This window comes from Pristis pectinata, chromosome 4 (assembly GCF_009764475.1).
Source record: "Pristis pectinata isolate sPriPec2 chromosome 4, sPriPec2.1.pri, whole genome shotgun sequence".
Taxonomy (NCBI): Eukaryota; Metazoa; Chordata; class Chondrichthyes; order Rhinopristiformes; family Pristidae; genus Pristis; species Pristis pectinata.
Genome location: NC_067408.1, coordinates 80,939,313 through 80,965,839, shown reverse-complemented (window position 1 = coordinate 80,965,839; position 26,527 = coordinate 80,939,313). Strand labels below are relative to the sequence as shown.

At 39.7% G+C, this 26,527-nt stretch overlaps 1 protein-coding gene across 1 annotated transcript in view; it reads left to right on the top strand.

The window, feature by feature from the left end:
* pola1 (polymerase (DNA directed), alpha 1) overlaps positions 1-26,527 on the top strand; it is a 210,286-nt gene that overhangs the window by 47,023 nt on the left and 136,736 nt on the right. Inside the window, exons 22-26 of the mRNA XM_052013854.1 lie at positions 73-192; positions 4,234-4,345; positions 5,316-5,440; positions 6,921-7,070; positions 9,586-9,708. Coding sequence (XP_051869814.1) covers positions 73-192; positions 4,234-4,345; positions 5,316-5,440; positions 6,921-7,070; positions 9,586-9,708 — 630 coding nt within the window. The remainder of the gene's footprint in view (positions 1-72; positions 193-4,233; positions 4,346-5,315; positions 5,441-6,920; positions 7,071-9,585; positions 9,709-26,527) is intronic.

Here is a 26,527-nt window from a genome sequence, read left to right as displayed (position 1 = left end):
AAATATTGGTTGTGTGCAAGACTTTTATTACTGATGAATAATATGCTTTAAATGTTAATTTATTTCTCTTAGTCACGAACACTGATGGGGGGCCGTTCTGAGAGGAATGAATATTTACTGCTGCATGCTTTCCATGAAAAGAACTACATTGTACCAGATAAACCTTCTTTCAAAAAGCATGTGCAGGAACATGTGAGTACAGTTGTTGTATGACTACTCCCTGTGTTGTTTCCTTGATTCCGCTGCTGAGATGTGCCCACAAGGAGTTGATGCCATTTGGTGGCATTAAGCACTATTCCATTAGTTTGCTCAATGTTTTTATCTCACTTATTCATGGTGATGGGCATTGCTGGCAAGACCAGCATTTATTGCTTGTCCATAATTGCTCTTGAAGATTATTGCTTTGCATTGCTATAGTCCTTCCAACAGGGCATTCCAACTTGGAAAGTTCTAGGATTCTGACCCTGCCTTGTTGGAGGAACGGTGATATATTGCCAGGATAGGATGGGATGTGACTTGGATGTGGTGGTGTTCCCATGCAGCTGCTACCTGTCAATTTATGTGATTGAGGTTGAAGACCCTGTTGAAGAATCCTTTGTGTATTGCTGATTGCATCTTGTAAATGGCGCACACACCATCCATGGGGATGGGTGATGTGGAGCTTCTTGAGTGAGATTTGAGCCACGCCCATAGAGGGGAGAGTATTCCATTATACTTGCGTAAAAGTAGTGGATAAGAAAGTGAGTCACTTGCCTCTGAATAATCTGTTTGACGATTGTTAACACAGCATTTATGTGATTGTCTCATGAAGTTTCTGATCTCAGTTGCTGGTGATGGATTCCGTACTTAATGCCTTTAAATGCAGATGGTTAAGCCTTTCACTTTATTGAGATGGTCATTGACCATCACTTGTGTGGCACTCATGTTGCTTCCTGCATGGGGACGTGGTTGCTTTATTATTTGAGGCATTATACACTGCAGTCACAACAAACATCCTCACTTCTAATGTCATGGGGCAGTTGAAGATGACTGGGCCTGGAACGTTGTCCTGAGGAACTCCAACAGTGATACAGGGCAAATAAAGTAATGGCAGAGAAATTAAAGAAATAATTTGTGTCTGTCTCAACAGACAAAGACAAAGAAAATCTCCTGCAAATTGTGGAGAACTACAAGTCTAGAATGAATGAAAAATGCAAAGATATTAGCATTTACAAAAAGCAGCATATTCGGGGGTGTAAGGGATTGCCGACGTTTCATATCGAAACCCCGCATCAGGACTGAGGGGGAAGTGGTGAGACAGGAGCCCAAGGTGATTGGTGGACTGAGAAGGGGTGAAGGATGAGGGGCAAGTTGAGCCAGGTGGAGGCTGAGTGGAGTTGGGAGATGGTGGTAGGCGGATGATGGATGGAGGCAGAGAAAAAGGAGGAGAGGCAGATGGAGCGAGGTTGGGGGAGGGGAGGGTGAAGGTGGAGACAGCTGCTGGAAGGTGATAAGCAGGAATACAAAGATAAGGTATCTTTATTAGTCACATGTACATCACAACACACAGTGAAATACATCTTTTTCATAGAGTGTTCTGGGGGCAGCCCGCAAGTGTCGCCACACTTTCGGCACCAACATAGCATGCCCACAGCTTCCTAACCTGTACATCTTGGAATGTGGGAGGAAACTGGAGCACCCGGAGGAAACCCACGCAGACGGGGAGAACGTACTAACTCCTTACAGACAGTGGCTGGAATTGAACCTGCTCCCAGCTTTGGAGTTGGATGCAAAGGAAGTGATAATGGGAACCATTAGGAGAGAGGTAGAACCTCTCAGGTGGAATGAGAACCAGATGGGAAGTGGGGGTGGGTGGGGTGAGAAAGCCTGTGGGTGAACTGTATGTGTGCGGGGGAAGGGGACAAAGATGGGTCATGGGGAGAGGTTGGAGGGAGGGAGGGGGTGGGTCAGTGGACACAAATGGGAGGACTGAAAGAGGATTGAAAGGAGAAGGGGGTGGGGGGAGGGGGAGGGGGAGGGAGACAAATGCACTAGAGAGGAGGGTTACCTAAAACTGCAAAACTCAATGGCTCGCTGATGTAGAGGAGGCCACACCAGAAGCACAGAATGCAGTAGACGAGATTGGAGGAGGTACACGTGAATCTTTGCCTTGCCTGGAAGGGCTGTTTTGGTCCCTGGATGGTGGTGAGGGAGAAGGCAGAGGGACAAGTGCTGCACCTCCTGCAGTCGCAGGGGAAAGTGCCAGAGGTCAGGAAGGGGTGGGTGGGGAGGCATGAGGGGACCAGGGAGTTGCGAAGGGAGTGGTCCCTGGGGAAGGCATGAAGGGGTGGGATCTCGTTGCAGCTGGTGAAAATGATGAAAGATGATGTGCTGGATGCAGAGGGAGTTGGGTGAAAGGTGAGGACCATGGGAACTTTACCTCTGTTCGGTCCAGAGGGAGGTGGGCTAAGAGCAGGAGTCTGAGACACAGAGGAGATGCCAGAGAGAGTGCCATCAACCACAGTAGAAGGGAACATTTCAGATGTCCTGGAATGGTAGGCCTCCTCTTGAGAGCAGATGCGGCGCAGAGAAATTGGGAGAAAGGGGTGGCATCCTTGGAAGAGATGGAGGGAAGAGGTGCAGTCTAAATGGTTGTGGGAGTCGGGTGCAGGGTTTCGACTCAAAATGTTGATGATCCCTCTCACCCCCCCAAGATGCTGACCGACCCACTGAGTTCCTCCAGCAGTTTGTTTGTTGCTCCAAATTCCAGCATCTGCAGTCTCTTGTGTCTCCAGTGGGAATAAGTGGGTTATTTTCAGGCTGGGAGGCTGTGACCACTGGCTCGATAGGGTAGATCCAGGTTTGACATTTCCTCTAGCTTGGGTGTCTAGAACCAGGGATCATGTTCTCAAAGTAAGTCATTGGCATTCAGGACTGAGATGAGAAGAAATGTCTTCCTTCACTCATGAATCTTTGGAATTCTCTATTAAAGAGGGCTGTGGAAGCACAGTCAGCGGCAGGTACATAAATGGGAATGAAACAGAGGGATTTGAGCCAAATTCAGGAAAATGGGATCAGCACATACAGGGATCTGTCAGCATGGATGAGTCAGGCTGAAGCCCTGTTTCTGTGCTGTGTTTTTAGATATTATATGAATGGTGGAAAATGGCACAGAGATAAAAGGTCAACTGTGATATTTTTGAATTGTGGCAAAGGCATGAGGGACCAAATCGCCTACCCATTTTTATGATATTCTGGGGCTGAAGTAATTGGGCTGATCCCTCAGCTTGATGGTACTGGTAGAGTAAGCAGACTGAACCTGGTAGGAGAGCAACTTTCCTTCCCTCAAAGAAGGTAGCACATCAGATGTTGTTTTCACCCCCGTCAGCTTTTTATTCCAGATTTACTTAATTGCCACGGTGGGATTTTAACTTGTCTCTAAGGCACTAGCCCACTCTCCTGGATTACCAGTCCAATAACATAACCACTGCTACCATTCCCTTTCCCACAAAGAACTGAAGTGGATGTGTCCATTCCTGACGGTCACAATCTAGGGATCATTCTGTGCTTAATATGGAATGAAATGGCTTATGAGGAAATAACTAGAGATCCTATTAATATTATAGGGTGGATGGGTGCTGTGTGTATTTTATTTCTGTACCTGTATTGTTCTGCTGTAGTGTGCTTTCAATGACATATCACTTGAATACTGAAATCTGGCAGAATGAATCCATTTTCAATTGACAGGCAATTTCATATGAAGGCAAATGGGTGTCATAATGCTGCAGTAAAATTCTAGACACAGAGAGACGGCTGAGAGGATAGTGTAAATAACTGTGGAATTGTAAAATTAGGGTTCTGATGAGCTTTCAATTATTTTTTATAGGACTTCGAAAAATGCTTATTTCAAAAAAAAAATTAGCCTGATTTTCTGATGCATGTGCCTTACAAGGTTTCTGTTCCATTTTCTTTAACTTGTAGGTGCTCAGTTTTAGGATTATTTTTAAAATAATTTTTTTTTCTGGCACAATTTACCAAAATTGACTTTTTCAAGCTTTCCGAAACTCAGATAATTTACCTACAAATATATAAGTGGCAACAGTTTCTCAAGGAAGAGCTCTTGATGCCTCCGGACATCCCAAACTGCTTTTGACAATCAAATATTTCTGATGTGCAGTTGCTGATGTAATGTAGAAATTGTGCACAGCATTGCCTGCAAGCAACATTATCATTGTTTGACTCTTGGACTTTCAGGTAGATGATGATGAGGAACACGTTGATGGCGGAGGTGGAAATGTGGGAAAAATGAAGAAAGGTCGAAGAAAAGCAGCTTATGCCGGTGGCTTGGTTTTGGACCCCAAAGTTGGTAAGTTTAACCATTGAATAAAACGATACTGCATTGTTTTTCCTCCTTTAACCTCACATCTTTTTGTATACGATTTTCCCCATCGCCTCCTTTAGATAAGATATCTTTATTAGTCACATGTGCATAGAGACACACAGTAAAATACATCTTTTGCGTAGGGTGTTTTGGGGGCAGCCCGCAAGTGTTGCCATGCTTCCAGCGCCAACATAGCATGCCCACAACTTCCTAACCCATACGTCTTTGGAATGTTGTGGGGGGGGGGGGGGGGGGGACCAGGAGCACCTGGAGGAAACCCACGCAGACAATGGGAGAACGTACAAACTCCTTACAGAAAGCAGCATTAACATACTGCTAATGAATTTACATATGAACCAATGAGTGTATGTGCCAGCAAATTATTTATGAATAGGAGCTGGCCACTTGGGCTCTCAAGACTTCTCTGCTATTCAATAAGATTTAAGGTTGAACTGATTGTTACCTCAATTGTGCATTCTGCCTACCTCTGGTAACCTTTCACCTCCCTTGCTTGTCAAGAATTTATCTACCTATGATTAAAAACAGAAAATGCTGGAAACACTCAGCCAGGTCAGGCAGTATCTATGGAAAGAGAACCAGAATGAAAATTTCAGAGCAAAGACCCTTTGTCAGAACTGGGAAAGAGGAAATCAGTTAGTTTTAAGTTGCAGAGAAGGTGGGGGAGGCAACATGGTGAATCTCCTCTGCCCCCTCACCTTCTCCATCTCCTAAATTACAGAATTTTAACCTGCCCTTTACTTGGATTTCTCAGTTAAATGAATCCCCCACTTCCAACACACAATCAGGACATAGGTTTGTCATCTCTCTCTTGCTAATGGAATACAAGATGCTCAGTCCCTTCTGGGTGATCTGTAACTTCATTTGTCTGACTGATTTGAAAGCAGCGTTAGTAGAACAGTTGGATGCTTATAATTGTTGATCTGTTTTTTTTTAGGTTTCTATGATAAGTTTATACTGCTGCTTGATTTCAATAGCTTGTATCCTTCAATCATTCAAGAATTCAATATCTGTTTCACCACTGTAGAGAGAACTGCCTCAAATTCTCAGAGGAATCTGGAGGTAGGAGCAATGTTTCCAATGGTTAGTGCATGTGAAATTTGGAAGAGATGGAACGGGACCTTCCTATAAATGATTCCTGTTAGTGATTCATGACGAGCAAATAGATATTTCCAAGCAGGGCGGTGTGCATCCTGGAGGGGAAGTTGTGGTCGTGTCATTCCCATTCTGACTGGACCTCCCAGCTCATGGTCTTGGGAGGTACTGGTGCTGTAGCCTTATTGCTTTTTAACTTTTAAATCTCTGCTACTATTATGACTGTTTACTGTGCTACTTGAAGGTGTGATACCCAGTTAACTTATTTTCTCTTGCCACTTATTTTCCATTGTCACTGTCTGCCATAAACAAGTGTCATGCTCATTGAAATGAGAATAAGCCCTAATGTGCTGAAACCTGATGAGAATGTTCAAATAGGTGATGATTTTCTTAGTTTCTATTGCTGGAGTATCAATATAGCAAAAAGTGGATGCATCTCTTACTGGTTGTAGATTTAAAATTTGATTTTTATTTCATTGTAACTAATTTTATTACTTTTTGAGCAACCTCCAAAAATACATGTTATACTGCATATGCATTATAGAGGCATATTGCATATTTTATATACTTTGTTTGCCAATATTATCGATTGGGAATGGTATTGATTTTGGTAAATGCTTTGATAGTTGGTGAAATTCTATTGAAAAATCTCTTCACTGTGAGAGTACTTGGAGCAGTTTTGTTGGCACTTGAAGCAATAGGACCATTTACTTCTCATCAACTCTCGAAGCAAGCACAAGATCTGAAACCTTAATAGGTTGTATCATGCTCACATTTAGGTTGCAACCACCTCGTATCTCCTCCTTGCTGGCTAGCTCATCTTCGACTTCCATGTTTCATTGCACAGGCGTGAAAATCCAAGATGAGCTGCAGGTTGGATAATTCCATGATTTGAACCTCTGCTCCATCACTGGATTCAGGTCTGAGCCCAACAGCAGAGCACTGACTTGATAAGTATCTGGCCTCTCATTTCTGGGCCAGCACTGGTCTGAATTGGGTCACCGACCCTGTAAAAAGTGCAGCTGAATCATTTGCTTACTTTCTTAATGTTTGTGATAACTTTCCAGGACTTCAAAGTCCAAGTTGAGTTTATTGTCATATGTATAGGTGCAATGAAAAGCTTCCTTGCAGCAGCATCACAGGCACCTAGCACTGGAGGTTCTTCATTAAATTGTTTTTCTATTTTTAAAGCAGTTTTAAAACTTATTTCAGCATTTCTCTGACATTTGTCAGTGGTGAGTTGACCAAAGTTTATCAGGAGATTTCAGTGGCAGAGCATCAGGATCCACTGTGTGAGGCCTAGTTGCTACTCGAGGCCTGCTCCACTTGGGAGGACACTCAGGCTGTTGATATCCGGATCGGGTTCGTGCATCTGCATGTGGTGAAGGTTTGGCCAGTGGGCCGCGTCCAGTATCTTCTATTCCGTATAACATTTCTTTCCCCTTAGGGTGATGAACTAGAAGAAATACCTGAACTACCAGACCAAGATCAGGAGATGGGTATTCTGCCCAAGGAAATCCGGAAATTGGTGGAGAGGCGACGGCAAGTCAAAAACCTGATGAAGCAACCAGACTTAAACCCTGATCTCTACTTGCAGGTAATTGTCTGTCTCTTTGTTACTTCATTTCTTTAAAAAAAGAAGCATGATGGTTGGAGTTTCTATTGTGCATGCAAATATACTGAGTGGCCATTAAGGTTAATAATACCTTTTGGATTTGACTGGAGAAATAATGAAGTGTCTTTGTCACTGAGGGCACCACGTCAACAGTACTTAATTGATCTATTGAGTTTATTTTGCTTAGTAACGTTCTATATGAAGGAATTATTACCACTACTAAAACAGTGTTTTATTGCTAAGCTGCATGTATTGAGGCAGATGCTGGCAGTGGCTGCCCATGCTTGCCACTGCCTTCCAAAGCACATTTTGTATCTATCTCAGATGATCCTCTCAGGGAGAACTTGAGGGGAAAGCCACCCACCGATCCATCACAGGCAGTGTCAGGGCTTTCCACGTGTGTGGCATGGAAAACAATTCCTGCCAGCAAAAAGGTGACAGCCAGCTAAACTTTGTCCCCTAGCTGCCCTGGAATTGGCAAAGTTGGAATGTTTCGACCTTCAAAAACGTTCAAAAGCTATTAAAGTTCTTGCAAACACATTTAAAAATAAATCAAAAATGCTTAATGTTAAAGCAATAACAATAACCTATATTAACCAATACCAAAACTTGTCATTTCCCTCCACTTTGCCTTCATTGGAGGCATTCTCTTGGACATCAGCCCTCAGCAGGTTCCCCAGCAGATGTGCTAGTGAATGTCAGCAACTTTCTCCCGCATGCTGAACCCCACAATGACTCCTGTGCCACAGTGCAGTCTGCTGACAGCAACCTCTGCTTATCCACGTCAACTCAAAAGTGGTTGTCAGTCAAACTTCAGTGCAATGCCAGTTTCATCTACGTTCCTTCGCAAATTCCAGGACCGCTGTTCTTTTGAAATGAAATCCAGTCACAGTTTACTCATTAAGGCTTGGATAACATTTTCTCAAAGTAATGGGGTTTCTTGTTCCACTGAGAAAACAATGGAATTTTAATATTGGAAATTATGCTGCTTTGGGAAAACTCTGGGATTTCCTAATGCCTGGTGATGCTCTCACTGTTGCACAGTTCAGTGTTCTGGGGATGTGCAGCATGACTGTACCATTTTAGGCCTTGCTAATGACAAGTTGCAATGCTTAATGTAGAATTGAGGGAAACTAATACACGAGCATGGAGGAGTGTGGGATGGGTTTGCTAGCTCTTTCAGAGAATCAGTATGCTTCTGATGGGCCAGATGGCCTCTGGTGTTGATTGATGCTATGAACGCCATCTCTGGGCAGTAATAACTTGTGCAAACTAAAGGGAAGTGCTGGTTGGAAGACTAGAAGAATGCCTGTTCCATTCAACTTGCTTGAACATGCATAGTTTGACCTTTTTGAGTTCTTTTTATTTAAATGTGTTGATACACAAATGAAACAGTAGATGATTCTTGGATGCAAAAGCTGATTGAAGAGACTAAAATTTTATTCAGAAATACATTATTATTTACAACAATTTGATTCTGTCATCTCGTGGCTTTGGGTTATTCTGAACTACCTTCCTCGGAGGGGTAGTGTGGGGGGGGGTGGGGGAATGTTAAAGTTGGTGACTTGTAACATTTTTTTTCATCTGAGAAACACCATATAAAAGCTGGGTTTTTTTTCAGTGCTGCTTTAAAATGCACAAAATTGCACCATTTTAAATATAAATTGCAACTAACAATAGGTAGCAAGGTTTTACCCACAATGGTTCCAGCACTTAAAGGCTTTTTACTTCCTTAAAATCTCCATGCATTTAGTGGCCACTTCTCTCGTCTTTGTGTGGGGGGTAGGGTAGCAGACGGAGATCTCAACTAACTGAAGCCTCCAACTTGCCAGATATTTGCAAGGGATAGCAACCTTTTTAAAATTTATATCACCTTCATTTTCCTTCTCCCCATAACAGTAATTTTTAATAGGTGCGTCACTTCAATTAATGCCAAGCTTTAATATGGCAGCAGCCCCTGTTCTCATTTATCACTTGACTGGCAACTTGGGCAGGCAGTGAAAGCTGAACTGTATCATGGTCGGGATTGTAATGATACAGAAAAATGTTAGCACGATCGCTGCCTTAGTAATGTGACAGTTCTGGGTATGTTACTGATTTATCACTTCACAGTAGCATTTTGAGGTGATTTGTCTTTAGGGAAAAAAAACACTGAAACATTTTAATATTTATAATATCACTTGTCACTCTTGGAGATGTCTGCTTGTAAGAAATATAGAATGCCTTTAGCTTGAAGCCAGAGACGAATTATGCTGCACTAATAAGTTGGTAATTTGTTTATCACTCTTAATGGCATTAACAATGATATTAATGCTCTTCCTGGTTCCTATTTCAATAGTGCGAAGTACTTTGTAATTCTGTTTAGTGTGGTTGGGACTTGGCACCTGTTGACACTGGCGATTAACCCCTTCATCAGTTTCTGAATGATGTTTCAATGTTCAGTATTTTTGGGAGGTGCTGATGTTTAATGTCTGGTGATTTTTGCTTTCTGTTCCAGTATGACATCAGACAAAAAGCCCTGAAGCTAACAGCTAATAGTATGTATGGCTGTCTGGGATTTTCCTACAGTAGATTCTATGCCAAACCACTTGCTGCTTTGGTCACACACAAAGGAAGAGAGGTGGGTGCTTTTGAGGTCTTTCTAAAAAAATTTTTAATTTTGAATTGGGTTGAAGAGGCATATAAGTATGTACTTGCCTATGGTCATTATGATTTGCCTAATTTGCATGCTGTAAGTGTTGTGGCATGGTTTTCAGTGGCAAGTGACCATTTGATGCATATTCCTGTAACGTTGATAGCCTTTGAAATACTTGTATTTCGATGCTGTGTTGGAAGATTTTAGTCATTTATCTGAGCATATTGTTGAATGAATACTGATCTCATGCATGTTCTTTGATAGCACCTCTATTAATAAAACAGCTACGTTAAATGAAAATTTTGTTTTTTGATTCTAATGAGCTTAGGGTTGGAGTTCTGCCATCTTTGTGATTCCTTCTTATCGTCTCCATAAGTCACAAAATCAGAATTCCCTCCACTGTTTCAGTCCAGTCTAAAAAGTGCTAATGTTTTTAAACCAGAAGGCATTCTCTGTCTGTCAGGTGTTTTTTGTGGATCATAAAGGTGCAGAGATTGGTTGAGAATGTGCGGCAGGAACTTGCAGCAGCCGAATAGGAAACATGTACCCAGGTTTATGAACCCAAGCAGTTTGGTTTGATCCCCTGATTTGTCCAGCTCTACTCAATTTGTCCAGCTCTAGTCAGTTGATTCAGGGGAGAGGCAAATGAGGCAGGAATAAGCTATTTGGCCTCTTGCACCCAGTATGTTATTCAGTAAGATCACAGCTGATCTCCTATTTTCTTTCAGTTGATTCATTAACAACATTCTTCTGATAGACTCTACCTCTTGCTATCAATTCACCAACCATAAGAACCAATGCTTCACAATTTATTTTCTCATACTTTTTTTAACCTCAAATAATGTTGTTTTAAATACTCATGTAGTAAAATTGCAGCAATTTCTTCAGTTTCTTTGTAGATAGAAGCCTTCATTTCTGAAATTAGTGATATTTAATATCTTGAAGTGAAGATCTCAGATTGGATGTGTAACTCTAACTACAACCTGTTCAGTGGTTTGAAATGCTTCATTGCTCCATATTAAAGAAGCCATACAAAATCTATAGTTTCCTGTCTTTTGCATCCATTGTTAGTGTAGGGAATGATCAGAAAGATTATGGTTTCAACTGTTCCTGTTCTTTCTTTATGTGCATCTTCTACATACCCTATTCCTGAAACCTTTTTCATCTCATCTTGACCATCTCACCTGTTCTAGCAATAACTCTTCTGGAAATGCAATGCCAGTTCTCTGCTTTATCTCTTCCCACACCATGTCCCCATTACAATTATCCACTTTCCCTGCAACTGACGAGCACTAATGCCAGCAATGATTATCACCAGGGAATCAGTAGGATGTGAATCAGTAGCTCCTTGTAGTTGACGTTGCGAGAAGCATGAGGCATCAAACCTCTCTCCCTTGTGCTATCTTTTTTTCAATTGAGGAATGGACTTGCTATCTCCGACATTCGCATTGTTATGTCAGTTGAGAAATGAAGAGCTGTGCTAATCAGTCTGCGTCCTCCGCAGGATGGATGATAAAGGTGAGGGGCTGGTGATCAAGAGGTGATGCCTTGTTCAGAATCTATAAAGAGTCAATATAGAATCAATGGGAAAGGAAATGAGGTGTTAATTCAATGTAATAACACTGAAAAGGATCCATATGCTATTCCTTCACCCTGAACACTTTTGCCTCTGATCTAGAGTTGCATGTTCAAGTTAAGCTTAAGGGACACATACACCTGGAAAGTACCGATGGAGTACTGCATTTTTGGAGGTACTATTTTATGGATGAGACTTTAGATGGAGGTTCATTCTACTCTCTTAGATTAACACCCTCTGTAACTATTTCCAGGATTTGGAGATTTATCCCCAGTGTCCTGGCCAATGTTTATCCCTTGACAACACGATGAAAACAGTTTATCTTGTTATTTTCAAGTTGCTGTTTGTGGGAGTTGGCTGCACACAAATTTCCAGCTATGTTTATTGTCTGTGTATTGATGTACATCACTGCACCTTGTAGTCTACTTTGCTTTTGGCAGAACATTGCAAGATGAAACGTCATCAGGACAGATGCCTCAAAACTGATTTGGTTCCAAAAAGCATGTTAGACCTTGAATACGATGCACTTGAATGAGAACAAATTTTTCACTTTTTTTTATTAAATGTAGAGGAGGGCAGTGGGCTGATGCAGACTATTGAGGAGTAGTTAGATCAGCTTATGTATACGTGATATGAACAAAATAGCTTGTTTCAGAAGCCAGCCTACAATCCCTGCCTCTCTTCAAACTTCACTGCCAGGTAAATGTGGTTTAAGCAATAACTTTCAACCGAAAAGCTGGTAGCGGATCCCCTGCTCTTTTTAGAAATAGTTCTATAGCATCTTTTATGTGCATCTCAGGAAGAGATGGTGTATTGATCCTACATCTCACATAGAAGTGACATTTCCTACAGTGCAGCTCTCACTTGGTACTGCACTGAAGTGTTAGTCGGATCCTGTGATCCAGTCTCTGGGGTGGGACAAACCCACAACCTTATGATTCAGAGGAAGAGGAGAGCCATAGCAATACCAATTAATTATTCAAAAATAACTTGTTATTCACACCTACCCATTGCCCATTCAAGTAGATTAATGTAATAATATGAATTCCCTGGCACCCTGTTTGTCATCAACAATATGAATTTCATTCTGACAAAATAATAATAAAGTATGCCATTTAAATAGATACAGTAAATGATAGATAAATCCTTGGCAGTTCCACTTGGGTTGAGTTACGTGGGGGGAAAATGTGAGGTGTGTTCAGGGAAGACTTCAGTGTGGAAGAAAGAGTAGCAGAATGAACCTCATGATGGTGGGTGAAGAGTTGGTGCGGGTAGATTACCCTGCTGTGTATGTAAGTATGTTTGGTCTGAGAGAGAACTGAGCATTTAGGACTTGCATTTAGAAGCACCTAGTGATCCAAGATCAAGGAGCAGGAGGGGGCCATTGTTGTGTTGGGTCTGTCATTCATTGTACATCACTGGATACAATTGAGATCAAGGACGAACTTCTACATCAGCTTTACTTTCCATCTGATTGCCACATCCCTTAATTTCCTCCATAACCTAAAGGGAAGAGCCTCTCTGTACCAACCCTACAGAGCACTCAAGGTAATTTATACACTTCTCATTATTTCTGTATCCAGAGAATATAGGTCAATTTTATTCAATCTGTCCTCATAGAACAGCCTTATTATCCCAGAAATAATTCTAGTAAACCTCCTTTCGTAAGAAGATCAAACTGTAGTGTTGTTTTGTCAGTCCCACATGATTGCAGTGAGACTTCTTTATTCTTGTACTACAGTCCTCTTGCAGGAAAGGTTAATGTAGCCGTCGCCTTCCTAATTTGTGGACCTGCACGTTATGTTTGTGATTTATCTGTAAATCCCTCGGGATCTCAAGATTTACTAGTCTCTCTCTTATCCTGATGTCATAGAGAACTACAGCAAAGAGTACTCACTGAGTCCGCGCTGACTGTCAAGCACCCATTTTTACACTAATCTCAATTCATTCTCCTTGCTTGTGTTTTTTTCAATTCTGGTTTTCTGTTCTTCCTTCTAAAATGGATAATTTCACACTATGCCCTCTCTTCCATCTTCTTACTCGGTTACTTTGTCTGCAAAAAGGTGCAGACTGGTTATGTCCTCGCAGCTTACTTTCCCATTTGCTCTGCTGTGTATTGTCAGTCAACTTTAATGTGTCATTGTTCTCCTCACCCGAGTCATTGATCCAATTTGTAAATAACTGAGGCCCAAGCACCAGTTCTTACGGAAGTTCATTATACCCTGTTGTTTGTGGATATGTTATTTTAAAGTTTTGCCATTTAAGGATGATCTTGTGTGTGCTTTGAAGGGACCCACTTTTTCTTTCACTTGTGTCTTTCTTTACACACACACACAAAGTTGTTACAATTTGTTTGTCACTATATAATGTAGTGTTAAAAATTACATCAGGTGTTTCAGAGACTGAATGAAGTCTAAATTGTCTTGAAAGTTCCATAATTAAAACCATGGTTTTTCAGAGTATCTTAAAATCCATGCGAATTATGTGGCAATGCTTGCAGGGACTTGACAGACTCTTTGCTTTGCAATGCATGAAAGTGGAGTTTTAACAAAGTGAGGAGGACTTGATATGGATTAAGTTTAGGGTAGCCAAATTTTGAGAAAGTTGACGTAGGGTGGAAATTGGGAGATTTCTTTGAGTGATGCTACGGACCTCTGACTGAAAGGCAATGAGTATAAGGCCTATCCAATCAGGAAAAACAAGAATGTAAATTAAATGTCATCCAGAATGTGGGTACTGGAGTTGAAAGCTTTTTAAGTTTTTCCAGATATGATTGGAATAAAATCACGTAATTATTTTCTAACTAGCAGAGATGAATGGTGGTGAAGAGGAAGCATCAAAAGGAATTAATTTGTCACTGCTGGAGCACTGTGGCTGAGCATCACATTCCATATCCTTTTGTCGGCAGGCCCTGTTGAAGTAATTGTGAGGTGACTCAGAAAGGTCTTGGTCTTGCACTCAGCAATGTTTACAAACACAACATACTGTGGTCTTTATGATCTGGTAATATTTCCTCCCTCTTTGAGAATCACCCAATTCTCAGGTAATGTTGGTCATGAAAGAATTTGTGAGAATTGAGTGGGATTATGTGAAATACATTTGCCTGATGCAGTTTCTGCGGGTTGTGCTCTTGGTCTTCTTGATTTTTCTCTCCTGATTGGGAATGTGGGCTATGTGAGGTACAAATCAGAAATACAAGTTTATCATTCTGTTGTATTAATACAGTACATGACTGACTGTACAAAGCAGCTGCTTTATAATCCTTTACACATGCATTTTGAGATTTCCTTTCATCTTGGAAATTTGTGTATTGAATCATTCGGTGGAGCTTGGGAGGTCTCTCCACTTGATTGGATAAGAGCTAAAATTGCACTTGACTGACATGAATGCTTTTAGAGCTTGGATTAATGGATGAGAGAAATATTTGATTTTGCTTTGGTAACGTTATTAGTTTTAAATGGATCTAATTTGATTATTTTGAGGTTGGAACTTGGACTCTAAACCTCCACGTTCTGAGGTTCCACCAGGTGGCACCACACACTATAGAATCTTTTACATGGAGCAAAGTTATGCCATTGTGTAACTCTGAGCTGTTTTGGGCATCATCCCTATCTGCTTTCATAACCAGTCGAGCAGTCTGATTACTGTCTTAAAAATGGTCTTGAATTTAGCTGTAGCAAAGATTTCAGCACTTCACTGGAATGCACACTACACTTCATTTTTCAAGCACTTTTAGTTGTTGTTTTATTTATAGATTAGAAGCACTTCACTGGCTATGATAAAACCTTGTTTAAAATTTCTTGCTTCATTATAGACTTGATGCTCAATATTGAGTAATTCCAATTCCACTAAAGTACTCCAAAACCCTGGTGCTTTCAGCTTGTTGATAAGCATCTATGATTTTTTTCTCTCTTTCTCATTTTGTAATTCTCTGTTTTTGAAACGGGCGAAGAATGAATCAAAATCACGTTGAATGATTTGTTTATATGTTTTTAGGTCTTGAATGTTGTTCCATTTCACTGAATGAAAGTCTGATTTGTCTGTATTATTGAACCCTTGATGGTTGTTTGTGATGTGTTGGGCAGTTCCACTAAATGCTTTGACCTTTGAAGCATCTTGCCTACTGCTGGTGAATATTACTCATTTTCCAAGAATGATGTTAAGATGCAAGTGGGGGGGTGGGGGGATGGGAATAGGTTAAACATTCCATCAGGATAGCAAATTTGGAATCGTCAAAATGGGATTTAAACCTTTTTTCAAAGTAAAGAATTTTCTGATCATTGTTTACCACCATTGCAGGATAAATTTTCTTGATTTAAATGTTTGAGTCGATCCCAGATCTCTGGGATTATTTTATTTTAAAATCTTAAAGTTTGCAGAAGAATTTCTGATCAACCACTGACTGTGTGGAAGGAAAATCCTTGTATTGCATAGCTCGGTGGGCTGAAGGGCCTGCCTGTTTCCATGCTGGCTGACTCTCACTCCGTGACTACTCTGTGCGGGGAATGTTTTCTGCATTCACACGATGGGTGACTTTACATCTTCTAAAGTCTCGGGCATTTCGCTAGGTTATTCCATTGCAATGAAAGATCTGAGATAGGTTGTGAATCAGTTGAATGAAATAGTTGCAAGTCGTCTGAATTTTGCACACTGTAATGGAGCCTATTGCTTTTTTCTAAGCTGATTAGCTTTAATTCAGATTTAATTGGAAGGAAGCACAAATTATTGCATGTATATTCATTATTGTGATTTTGCTTTCCTTGTTGCCCATCTCATGCTCTCCATATCATGCTCTCCGTGTTGCCCATTTTCATGCGATTCTTCTCGACTAGTTCCTCTCTTGTCTATTCTGTCATAGCCCAAGCCACTTCCATCCGTGAGTCTTTTTTCTTTCCCAGAATACCCCAGGGCTAGGTAGGTCCCCTTCTCTTTTATCCAGATGCCCTCCCTTGTTAACATAATGTACAGACACTTGTATACTGGTAACTCTTGGTTCTACTTTTCCTACATCTTTTCAGTCCACCTCTTCCCATGCTTTTGATCACAATAACTTGTACCCCCTTGCCTCATTGTCTACTACTGTCTGCTTTGTGCCTCTTTGAAGTCCTTTGGTATGCTGTTTGAGATTGAAAATGCAGTACAATTCTAGAGTACGAGCCTAGAAATTGCTATCTGCATCAGACAGAAATCCAGAACATCAGATCTTAAATGGTTGGAAACTGTTGTGTCTTGTTAAAGGTTTTGGTGGGGGGGAACTGTTAAGTTATTAAATACTACTCACCTCAAAGCAGATTGCATTGAAAAACAGTATGTGGTCTAATTGGGTTGAAATTACTATCTACTTCAGACAACTTTGTGTGGATTGCATAGAAACTGGTAATGGAATCATCATACTACAATTGTGGAAAAATAATTTGTACAGACATTTAACTGCTGTAACAAGTGTAATTAATTTATCTTCAAGTCAGATTGTTTTATTGGAAATTGTTATAAAGCCTAAATAACTAGGTGCACAGTAATTTTTCTTAACATGGCTCAGAGATGTGAATTATAAGAATGTGTTTTTCTCCACTACTCTCAAGTTAGAAACTGATATGTTCCTCAATGACCATTTTCCTCCTAATCTAATTTTTGTCCTTGTAATCAAACTATTCAAAAATATGTGAACGTGGAACAAATTATTTATTTTGGCGAACAGAGATTCTAATACATAAGAAAAGAAACCAATTCGTTCTAGAGGGTTTTACTATTTCTGGATAAAACTTCTAAGGCTTAACGAACAGAATAATTTTGATATTTGGCAAATTTAGTTAAAATATCTATTCTCAATGGAATGTAGAAGCCAGTTGAGGATTAATGTTTTTTGTACTTGTGCAGTTTACCCCTGTTCCCTTCCATCATCATGTATATTATTGACAACCAGTAACCTGTGCTGTACAACTCGATGTGATCTGCAGATGCTCCCACCTTCTCAATTTAAGTGGGTGAACATGAAAATTTCTTTTTACTGTAGTCACATTGATAATGTTGTAGATGTTATCTTCAAAACTCTGTGTGTGTTTGTGTACTCATATACACACCACTCATATTTAAAGCAATAAGTCAAATTTTAACATTTCTTAGTCTTTTGACAGGTTTAAGTGTGGAAGATTTGACTTGATTATTCTAAAATCCAGTGGTTGTCCAGGGAGTTGTGCAAACAGTGCTTTTACAATTCAGTTGCTTGACTGTTATCTGGTGGAATTGAACCTATCAATTCCAGGAAATTTCAGTTCTATGAAAGATTAACTGAGCCCACTGGCTGATTAGATCCAGGTTGCTGTAGTGGTGAAGCTTAAAACATGTTCTTTTCTTGCTGAAGGTGTGGCGGAATAGTCATTTGATTGCAAGGGCTAAAGTTAAAAGGTAGGAAAGCTGGAGAACGTGCTGTCGTTGCTCCAATAAGATCAGCATGCATTTGTAAACTTGAACGTAGCAAAATGTCCCAAGGTGTTTTGCAGCCCACTCCAACAAAAGCCAAAAAAGGAGCGGTATTACTATAGGTTTCAAAAGCTTGGTCAAAATGTAGTGTCTTAAAATAATAGAAAGGCAGAAGTTGAGGGATAGAGCCTAAGGTCCTGGGCAGCTGAAGGCACAGACACCAGTGGATGACTGAGGCTTCGAACATTATGATCTTGTCTGAATGTAGAAAGGGGAAATGCTATATTTCCATGTGCTCTAATCTACATAACTGAGACTCTGCCTTGATTATATTTAATACTGTGATGTTTGTCAATTGAATTACTGTTGTGCATTTAAAATTATCTTGATATTAATCTGAGTTACTTCTCTATTTTTCAAAGGACCGGTATCTGGAAAAAGGGGACCAGTTTGAATTTTGCAGCTGTTTTAACTCCATTTCATTGCTGAATTTCACAGTTGGGTTTGCAAACTTTCCTCCTTGGTTTCAAATTTAGCTGTTCCTCTTGGCCGAAGGTCATGGTAAAAAGACTGTCATGCTATCACGGAATGGAATTCTGTCAGAGAAGAATAATGGTTATAAGGATCATTTGGCCGAGATTCTCAACATCGTTGGGTTATTTCTTTCCCAACCGCAGTCATCCACACATTTCATGTTGACTGCTCACATAACTCGTCCAAAGATTCTTGCTAAACTCAACAAACACTGTTACCACTAGGACATGTTGAGCATGCAAGGCAGCAGATTATCGCAATTATCTGGTATTGTTCAACACTTTACTCAACTTCAGCACTATTATGTTGACATACTTCAAAGCTGTACTTTTTGCACATCTGTTGTTCTGTATAGTTATTAATAGTTATTTTTCTCTGAATTGCATTAGTCAGTAGCTCCCTGTAACAAGTGCAAATTAATTCTGTATGTTATACAATGGACAGCTGGAGTGTCAAGTGTCTAAGTTTATGAGAATAACTCGCCCTCATTTTCTGTCATTACCTGGGTATTGATGGTTTAATGTGAAGGAGAATATGTATTCTAGGAAAGATGGATTTGGGATTCAGATACTGCCCTTTATTAGCAATTACTGTTCTCATAACATAGTTAGCTTTAGACATGTCTGTTATCTTGATGCTAATGTGCTACACCATGATGTAGTCAGTGACTGAGCATCAAGTGTTGTGTGCCATGTTTTTGGGTGATAAAATGTTCATAAAATCTAGTTGTGTCCCTTCTTCAGAATTTTATGGATCAAAAATATTGGCATTAAATGGGAAGAGAATTTGGGAAAGCTGTATGTTTTCTTCAAAATTCTCCATTTACTATCTAAAGGTATTTTGATGAAATGTGTCTTGACTATTTATGTTATAAACCATTTATTTTAAACCTCAGTAGAAAGCCATTGTATTATGCATCTGTTTCCAGTGATTTCAAGCTTTGGCCAATATTCTTGTGCTTGTATTTGGCCCTCAAGATTGTCTGTTGATCAAAACAAGTACAGCAATTTAAGACAGCCTCAGACCTATGTAAATTCACACGGTCACTTTGATAACTATGAACAAAAATACTATTTTCCCTTCCTGCACCTCCCCTCCCTCATTTCTCTTCACTTTCAATGCACAATTTCCTAGATTTTGCTTTGTTACTCTGGTGAGATGAGTTGGTTCAGTCTAACAGCAAGAATCTTTAAGTTGATCTGAATGTAGATTGTTCTGAACACAATACTGACCGATGTATTTTTCTGCTTCACAGTTGGTGCTTTGCACAATGTATTATTGCCATTAGGGTAATTGTCCGTTGAGGAGCTTCTACGCCTCTACCAATTTTGTCTTTGAGCTGCCTGCTCACAGATGCATGTGCGGAATCTGAAATGTTGCATCCTTTAATTTGCTCTCTGAGCTAATCTCCTTGTCACTTGACACACCATTGCAAACAATGTGTCCTTGATCATGGAAGTGCTCTGTGAATAAACTTGACATACCATATTAAATAACCACATTAAATTACTACCCATAAACTTGAAATTTATAAACTGAACTATTGATTGTAAAAGACAGGAGAATACATTTGCACTTTGCATCATTCACTTCCTTGGGATAGTCCAATACATTTTGGAGCTAACTTTTGAAGTACAGTCATTGTTGCTCTGATGCAAATTGGCTGATATTTTGCTTGACTCCAAGGTTCCACAAACTGCAAATGGTCATATAAGATATCTTTATTAGTCACATGTACATCGAAACACAGAGTGAAATGCATCTTTTGCGTAGTGTTCTGGGGGCAACCCGCAAGTGTGCCAACATAGCATGCCCACAACTTCCTAACCTGTACGTCTTTAGAATGTGGGAGGAAACCGGAGCACCCGGAGGAAACCCACGCAGACACGGGGAGAACATACAAACCCCTTACAGACAGTGGCCGGAATTGAACCTGGGTCGCTGGCGCTGTAAAGCGTTTCGCCAACTGCTACACTACCGTGCCTGCCAGCTTTGATGGAAGGATTCTGGCCTGGACTTTGGAAGTCTGCCCTCTCCTTTTTTTGCAGAGAATTTTTGATCATCACCTGAACAAACTGGTGGGTTTAGTGCCCCCTTCAGGTCGTCAGACCCAATAGTGCAGAACTCTGAGTAGTTCTGTCCACAAAACAATGAACCAAATTAATTAAATGCCTGTAAAATGTTAGGAATGAATTAAGAATGTGAAGGATACTGTATAAATGCAAACTTGTGTTTTTGTTTTAACTGCACTCAAATGCCAGCTTGGATCACGTTCATGCCATAGAAGAGAGTTTGAATCCGGTGGCTTTTAATGATGCTGCAAACTGAGTGAAAAGAAAACTGAATCTCTCAGAGTTATAAGAACACAGAAGCCCTTCACTCTTGTGTAATACCAAGCCTTCTGACATGTTGCAAGTTGCTTGCTGATATGTTTCATGGTACGACAGTCAAATCCGATCCGGTGGCCCTCATGGACTTTCATTTTATATTGCTTGATGTTCATTCTCATTATTGCAACACAGATAATGTTACAGTAAGATTTATAATCATTGTAACTCCATGCTTTGTATCAATATTGTCCAGAGCTTTTCCACTGACTCCAATTTTCCTCGATTCCAGAGGTCACTCCAAGCAACTCATAGAGTTTTTTGTTTAAGTTTGGAGAGCGCATATATGCAGACTGTTCGACAATGGCAGATTGTCTTCAGTCAACCAGCTGAAGGCTCAGAATGGGTTTGCTGCCAGTGCTGCTTTATGCTCATCCAACAGTTTACTGCTTGAGATTCTCATTGGACTAAATTCATCAACAGTGAAATATGCTGCAATTGGAATACTGCAGTACCATTGCTCGTATTGATTGTGATTTAGAGTGATCAGAGCAAGACGCCTGCTGTCTATTAAAGCTACCCGTTTTCCCTTGATTTAGTCTTTTGACCAAATAAGTAAACGTTTTTATTTTAATGCTTGTCAGTAATGATTAGTAAATGAGCTGGCCATTTCTTTTTATGAATCTGAGACTGCTGGCATTAGCACATAGTGAAAGGCTGGTTTCCTGAAACTGCCATTATCTTCTAATGGTAACGACAGCTGGAACAGGAGACCTCAATTTAATCTAAAGCAGTTGGCTCAATTCCATATTGTAGTGGAAGCTTTTGTTGTCAGGGTAAACCATGGATTTTCCACGTATCAATGTGGTGTGAATCCTTCAAATAAAATGCAGTGCAGCACAAGTATTTTTCTTCTAATAATACTCTAGCAAATTTTTGCTTGCATGCTGCAGCCCGACTTAAAATATCTAGTTTAAATTAATTTTCTAAAATTAAAACCAGGTTCTTGCAATATGCATTACTCAAACTGTTCATTTACACTACCTAGAGTCTTTGGCAATGTCAGTAAAGCACAATGGATTTTAAGAAAAATTAAGACTTGTACCTTGCCAATAAATTGGCATTGTGTGAGAATGATGGTTATGTTAACAGCCATAATTTAATCCTGACAGTCAGTAGCTTTGGTATGTGAAACGTGATCTGAGTAAACACAGCACAGTTTGTATATCAAGAGATGATCTGCCAGTTGTTTAGAATACAAAGGTCATATCGAAATACTTCCTGGAATAAGACCCAAAACAGTGAAACATAGAATGTGAATAGCCTTGTAGTGAGACTAGTTGATACAAAAGTGTTGGGACATTAGTTTGATCCAAAAACTGACTAATGAACAAACATGAATCAATTCAAACATATAGCTTGGTTCTCATAAGTTGTATTTTCTTCCCTACCTTGCTTCCACCCAAACACCCTCCTTATCCCTATGTCTCCAACTATGGTGAGGGTATTGGAGTTAATCTCAAAAATAGCATTACATCCTTCTGCTCTTGCCTTGGTAATTCTTCTACATTTAGGAGCCCCAGGTATCAACCATCAGATGGGTATGTGGAGGATTCATCACAAACAAATGTGACTGATGATAACAAACATTTTCCTTGTTTGGAAAATGTTTGCAATATAGCATTTTGGATCAGTAGCCAAATCCAGCTTGTGTTTGCACTGTTGTCCTACTGATGGTGGATAGTTCAGATCAGATGAGTATAATTGACCACAATGTGAGATCTGGCAATTACCTACAGTATTTGGGAAAGCAAACTTGGAGTGTAGCTGTTATAAAAATGGTCTGGTAATGCAGAGTTTAGATCCCACATAACAACCTGATGGCTTCATGGTTAGCTGTAATTTAAGCTGATTGTTTAATTCTGATTTTTTTTAAGAGAATTGAAGAAAAATTCTGAAACAGAAAATTTATGTTTTGAGAATTAGAATTGAGTTCTCAATAAAAAAAAATGAACTAGAATTTTAAAAAATTAAGTTAAATATATCAATCAAATCACAAAGGTAGTAACAACTAATTGCTTTTTCTTTCTTAAAAAATCTTCTGAAATTTTTTTTTCTTGCATCCTTGGGCTCCATATTAAGTTGAATGTGGATTCTTGAAATGGTGCTAGTAGCCGTGTAGATGGAAAGAATAAGAAGCAAATGATTGCACTAATACTTTTTTTTGTCTGGTGGCCAAAGGTTATTAAATAGTGTTGCTCATCATGTACACATATGCAGACACCTGTTCATGAACATTGACCATCCATTAACTGTGCCACAAAGTTTCATCTTGGGTGAATCATTTTCTCTTTACCTTGTTACATAGAATAATACAGGATGGAATTTCAGCTTTAATAAAGAAAAAAATGAGCAGAACTACATAAACTTTCAAAAAATTCTTATTCTATGAGCTATTTATAGCATACTACTTCATGACAAAACTTGAAACAATAGCAGGTTTCTGGTCAAGCATCCTTCATCAGATGCATCAAGCAATGCAGGTCAAGCAGCATTGTTTGATGCGTCTGATGGAGAATGCCTGACCAGAAAGGTCAACTCTGTTGCTTTCCCCAAGGATGCTGCTTGACTTGTTCAGTGCTTCTAGCATGTAATTTTTTTTTTCAGATTTCCAGCACCTGCGGCTTTTGCTTCAGATTTTTAAGTGTTTGCTAAATGCTGTCATTTCTTTGATGTATAATACTGAAGAAAAATATATAAATGTAGAGCAATATTTAGAAGGACTGTGCCATTCAGTTTTGGAGGGAAGTTCAGAATAAAAACTATGATTTTAAAGCTATATAATGAAATGTGTTACTTAAGCACAGTGGTTTTGTACCAATATTTGGTAACGAGAGATGACAAAAATAAATGTGAGTTTTCCTTGTTGTCAGTTAAAAAGCTGCACACTGAACCTGGCATGAATTGTTGCCCCAAATTAATATTAGTGATTTATGTGCAGAATACGAAGTAACAAGCTCACTTATCCAGCTGCAATGTTTTAAAAACAAATACTTTCATTTTCTTAGAACCAATCAAAAGTACTTAAATATATATTTTCTTTTACTTTTAAGACCTTGTAGCCTTTGGCACTTGGAACAGGGAAAATAAAGAAGTTGCATCAGATGCAAGATAATAAAATATGATGGAAGTTGGAATAGGATTTAAAAGGAACATTTTTATTTGCTTATGATACCTGCATATTGTTTCATGAAGTTTGACGTAAATGTGATAGTTAATGGCAAAAAGGATTTGAAAACATAGTGTGTTTTAGATTGTGTGGTTTTGGAATAATTTTCTGTTTATATGTAAACTGCATTCAGATGCATTGCAGGGGGATCTCTTGACTGAATGATCAGTCGTGAGGTATGTTCAGGAAAGTAGGCCAGTAAAGGCCATAGTTTGGCGATATTCAAAGACATGAAAAATAGACCTTATCTATCTGAAATCTTGGATTTGATTTCCATTTTTTTTAAAGAGAGATTAAATTGGATTGCCATTTTTTTTATTTCAAGCATTTCTGAATTCATATTGAGTTCAGTCTTTCTGCAGAATGTAACAGAAGAGATTGATTGGTGTAATTGGACCTTCCTCTGGTCAGGTGCAAAGGCATGTGTATTGTGCCCTTCATGCATGGGTTAACAATGTATTTACAGTTGCCATTCTGGGAATGCATATGTGAGATTTTCTTGTGCTAATATTAATCATGACTAGTGGTTTTGGAGGAATCAGTTTGCAGATGAAACATTACAACACATGTATTTAAAACCACTATTCCTTTGATCTAATCCATTGTTTAGATGTGTACTTGAGAATTCATGCCATTTAGTTCTTGAAAGCCTTGGGAAGGAATTGGTCCTTTCGTACTTTTGGCTGGTACTTTCATGGCATCATGAGCATAAATTTGATGTTGAAGTGTTCAGCCAAATGATTTCAGAGATACTGGTACTTGAACACGCTGACCTAACTGAATTGGTTTGTAAAAACGAATCTGATTGAGGAAATAAATGGAATTGTTTTTAGTTTTTATCCCTCATCCTCACAACTTTCACACCTTCTCTCGAGAGAAAGCTCTTACATGGGCTATAAAGACAATGTTTACTTGAAGTTCAAAGGAACAAACTCACAGATGGGGGGGAAAGCAAGCTGTGATGAGGATGCAAACCAGTTACTGAGAGATATTGATGGTATGTTAAATGAGTGGACAAGAAGTTGGCAAATTGAGTATTATGTGGGGGAAAATGTGAAGAGGTTCACTTTGGGAGAATGATAAAAATGAATATTTACATGGAGTGTAGAAAGCTGCAGCACAAACGAATTTGCAGTCCTCCTACAAACACAAAATAAAGCAAGCATATAATTGAAGCAGGTAAAGATTTAAAAGCATGCTGGCTTTTAGCTTAAGGAGTTTGGTGTATCAAGTAGGGAACTCTTATAACAACACTGCAAGGCACCAGTGAGCATACTGTGCACAATTTTAGTCCCTTTATTTAAGGAAAGATATACGATCATAGGGGGGCAGTTCAGGAAAGAATCACTCAGATAATCCTGGTATGGTGGGATTGTCTTAGGGAGCAATGTTGAACAGGTTAAGTCTGTAGTGATTGGAGTGTAGAAGAATAAGAGATGATGTTATTGAAACATAGAGGGCTTAAATGCTGGGTAAACGTTTCCCCTCTGGAGAGTCGAGAACCAGAGATTATAGTCTATGAGTAGAGTTGTGCCTGTTTAAGAATTTGAGATGAGGAAGAATTTCTTAAAGTATTGAGAGTCTTTTGAAATTCTTGCCCAGAAACCTGCAGAGGCCAAATCCTTAAATATATTTGAAGCTGAGATGGATTTTTAATCAGTAAAGGAATTGAGGGTTATGGGAATTGGTGGGAAAATGGACTTGAGAAAAGATGGAGCAGCCATGATGATTTCATTGAATGCTGGAGCAGGCTTGAGGGGCTGAATGATCTCCTCCTGTTCCTATTTCTTATGGTCTTCATATGAGCCCTGTATGTGAGTGTTTGTTTTATTATCAGCAGCCAATTTCATCCCATCTCCCTCTCCCTCTGCCCACGTTCACTGACATTAGTCATTCTTCAAAGATCAATCCTCATACCCGTCCGTTTGTAATTCACACGCTAATGTTTGACAATGCAATCCAAAAGCACCACACCAGTCTCCACACCCAGTACCCTCTCATCTCCACCTTTTGCTTCCTCTGCTACCTTTGGTTTGGCAGTTCCAGTTCTAGATAAGAGATTGTCATCAGCCAAATATTGGATAGGCTGGTTCAAATTGTCTTTGATCACTAGCATGCTTCATTCCACCATCACATGGCTGCCCACTTCCATCTTTAACATTGGTGAGTTGACACTGCCACTGTTGAAACCTTCATTCTTGCAATGTCCTGGACTTGACTGTTCCACTGAGTTCTTGGCTGGCTGCCTACCTTCCGCCTCAGATAAATTTTGGCTTAACTAACTGCTGCCTGTACCCCAACTCTCACTAAATCCTGTTTAATTTTTACCCCTGAACTTGGAGTTACACTGGCTCCCAATCTGGCAGTCTCACTTAAAGAAAACTCTCTTCCATTGCATCCTCCCCTATTTCTGCAATATTTTCTAGCCAAGATCTGCTCCTCTGGTTCTGGTCTCTCAATTTATTGTTCATTCAACACTGATCGCCATGGCTTTAACTATAAAGGTCTGGATTTCCCTCCTTGTCACCTCTGCGTCTCACTCTCCTTTCATTTTAAAATGTTCCTTAAAATCTACACCTTTCGGTCATTTGTCCTGATAACTCCTTGTATAGTTCATTATTAGATTTTGTCACCCTTCCAAAGACGTGCTTTGGATCACTTTTATCAAATTGAAAAGATGGTGTAAATTTGTTTATACCATCTTTTAAATTTGTTGGA